The sequence below is a fragment of the Chrysochloris asiatica genome, unplaced genomic scaffold (genome assembly GCF_000296735.1).
Source record: "Chrysochloris asiatica unplaced genomic scaffold, ChrAsi1.0 scaffold00050, whole genome shotgun sequence".
NCBI lineage: Eukaryota > Metazoa > Chordata > Mammalia > Afrosoricida > Chrysochloridae > Chrysochloris > Chrysochloris asiatica.
In genome coordinates, this window is record NW_006408568.1 from 185,133 (window position 1) to 187,241 (window position 2,109).

Here is a 2,109-nt window from a genome sequence, read left to right on the forward strand (position 1 = left end):
TTTTTTTCAGCTGGGGTCCAGCCTTCTCTATCTCTGACTGCTCTGTGATGCCTCATGTTCACACTGAGTGTCCAGAGTCACCCTTGCTCTGTTACAACATGCACACATTATTTTTAAAAATAACATCTGGAAAGCCTAATCTGACAAAATATTTTTTAATGTTCACTGGTAGGAAAGTCTCTTTGAAATATGTAATTTTAATCAATGATCTTTGGACAGTTTTGGCCATTTTTCTCTTTTATATGAGGGATATTCCAAAAGTTCATGGAACAATGGAATTAAAAGATAACAAAAATTTTCATGAACTTTTGAAATCCCTTCATATGCATATTGAAATGAAATATTTGAACTTGGAACATTTTTTAAATATATAGAGTGTATGGTGTCTCTATTTATTAACCATTAGAATTTCTGGGCTAGGGGGACTTCAATTATTAACCGGGCCAACCTATTTCTTGTAGTGTCATCTGATTCACTTGTGTGCCTCCTGAACCTCCAGATCAGAGAACTGAAGCTCAGGGTGACGGTTACGATGATGTTGAAGAGGTGCCAGTGCCTGAGACTTCTCCTGCCTGTTGGATGAGTGAGGGAGACAAGTCCCCAGAGGAAGAGAAGGGGCCCAGGGCCTCTCCAATAGGTAAATGGGGTGAGTTGTTCTGCATCAGTTCTTTAGTTTATGTTCTAGAAAACGTGAATTTGAACTCCTGAATGCCCATCCATTCTTCAGTTCAGAATTCGGTGACCACATATGTTTGAAAGCATCATCTTGATCATACTCTTTTCTTTTTGAAACTTCTATTTATTTCGTTGTAGTTGAGAATCTGTTGTTAGTTGTTTTTAAGTGCTGTAGAGTTGGTTCCAAATCACAGTGACCCTGTACACTGGTTTTGAGAAGGGCTTGGTGGGTTTGAATCACCTAACTGGAAGTTAGCAGCCCAATGCTTATTCTACAGCACAACACCAAGACCCTATTATACACAGAAAATACACACCAATTCAAAAGTTTCTACATGTACCATTTAGTGACACTGATTCCATTGTATGAGTTGTGCAAACATTCCCACCTTTGTTTCCTAAGATGTTCTGCCCCTATTAACATAAACTCACTGCCTTCCCACTCCCCAAGGTTCCAACCTACTCTTTCCAATGGCTGTTGACAATTTGATCCCATACAGATAGTTTTTAAAAGAACATAATGCTCACAGAAGGCATATTTTTAGTAGTCTGGCTTGGTTTTAAAAAGACTTCAGGGCATAGTTTTGGTTTAAGGTTTAAAGATGATTTCATGGCAGGGGTTCTTCCAGCCTCCAGGACTTCAGAAAATCTGAATTTCATGAGAATTTGGAATTCAGTTCTGTATTTCTCCCTTTTGATCAGATTCTTCAAAAGAATCTTCGATCAAAATACTCAGGAATGGTACCTGCGCACCATCCAGTTCTTCTAGTGTTATGGCAAAGGATAGTTATTCACATGCTTTTTTTTTTAATGCTGCTAGATTCCTTGAAAAGGAAGAATCATTGTATTCTTAGTATTTGTGTCTCCAATATCTTACCCTGGATGTGCTTGTATGAAGACATGTAGATTAGTTGAGCATATTTGCCAAATCTAAAAGTGGTTAAACTTTTGTTTTGCCGATTCATGTATGAAAAGCAGTTGGAGATTTAAAAATACTATTGCAAGATTGGCATTTGTGGGACATTTGATAGTTTACGAGGCATGGTGATCTGATATGGTCTATGGTGCATGATGACCCTGAGAATGAAAGCCATGAAGGGGGATTGTAAACTCAGAGGTGGTGAGAAACTAAGTGCTGCTCTGCTCTGGACAGAAGTAAAGACACAGAAGAGAATTTCTGCTTCTGAGGTCCAATGTGATTTCTGGGAAGTGAACAACTACGGAACTTGTGTTACCATCTTCCTTTTCACAACTGACAGATGTTGTGGTTGTTTTTGTGGGCGTTTTGGAACACACACCAAGGCCATCTACTGCAGAGTTGGATTGTTAGTGAGCAACTGTAACCTTTCCTGTCTCTTCCTCCCTGTGAAAGGAGACATTTTTGCTTCTCTTCTTATGACTCTTACCATTTTTTCCCACCCATATCCTTGCTGA

The 2,109-nt window shown here is 39.0% G+C and overlaps 1 protein-coding gene across 1 annotated transcript in view; it reads left to right on the forward strand.

Moving 5' to 3' along the window:
- LOC102841716 (antigen WC1.1-like) overlaps window positions 1-2,109 on the forward strand; it is a 180,020-nt gene that overhangs the window by 177,350 nt on the left and 561 nt on the right. Inside the window, 1 exon segment of the mRNA XM_006862752.1 lies at window positions 500-637. Coding sequence (XP_006862814.1) covers window positions 500-637 — 138 coding nt within the window.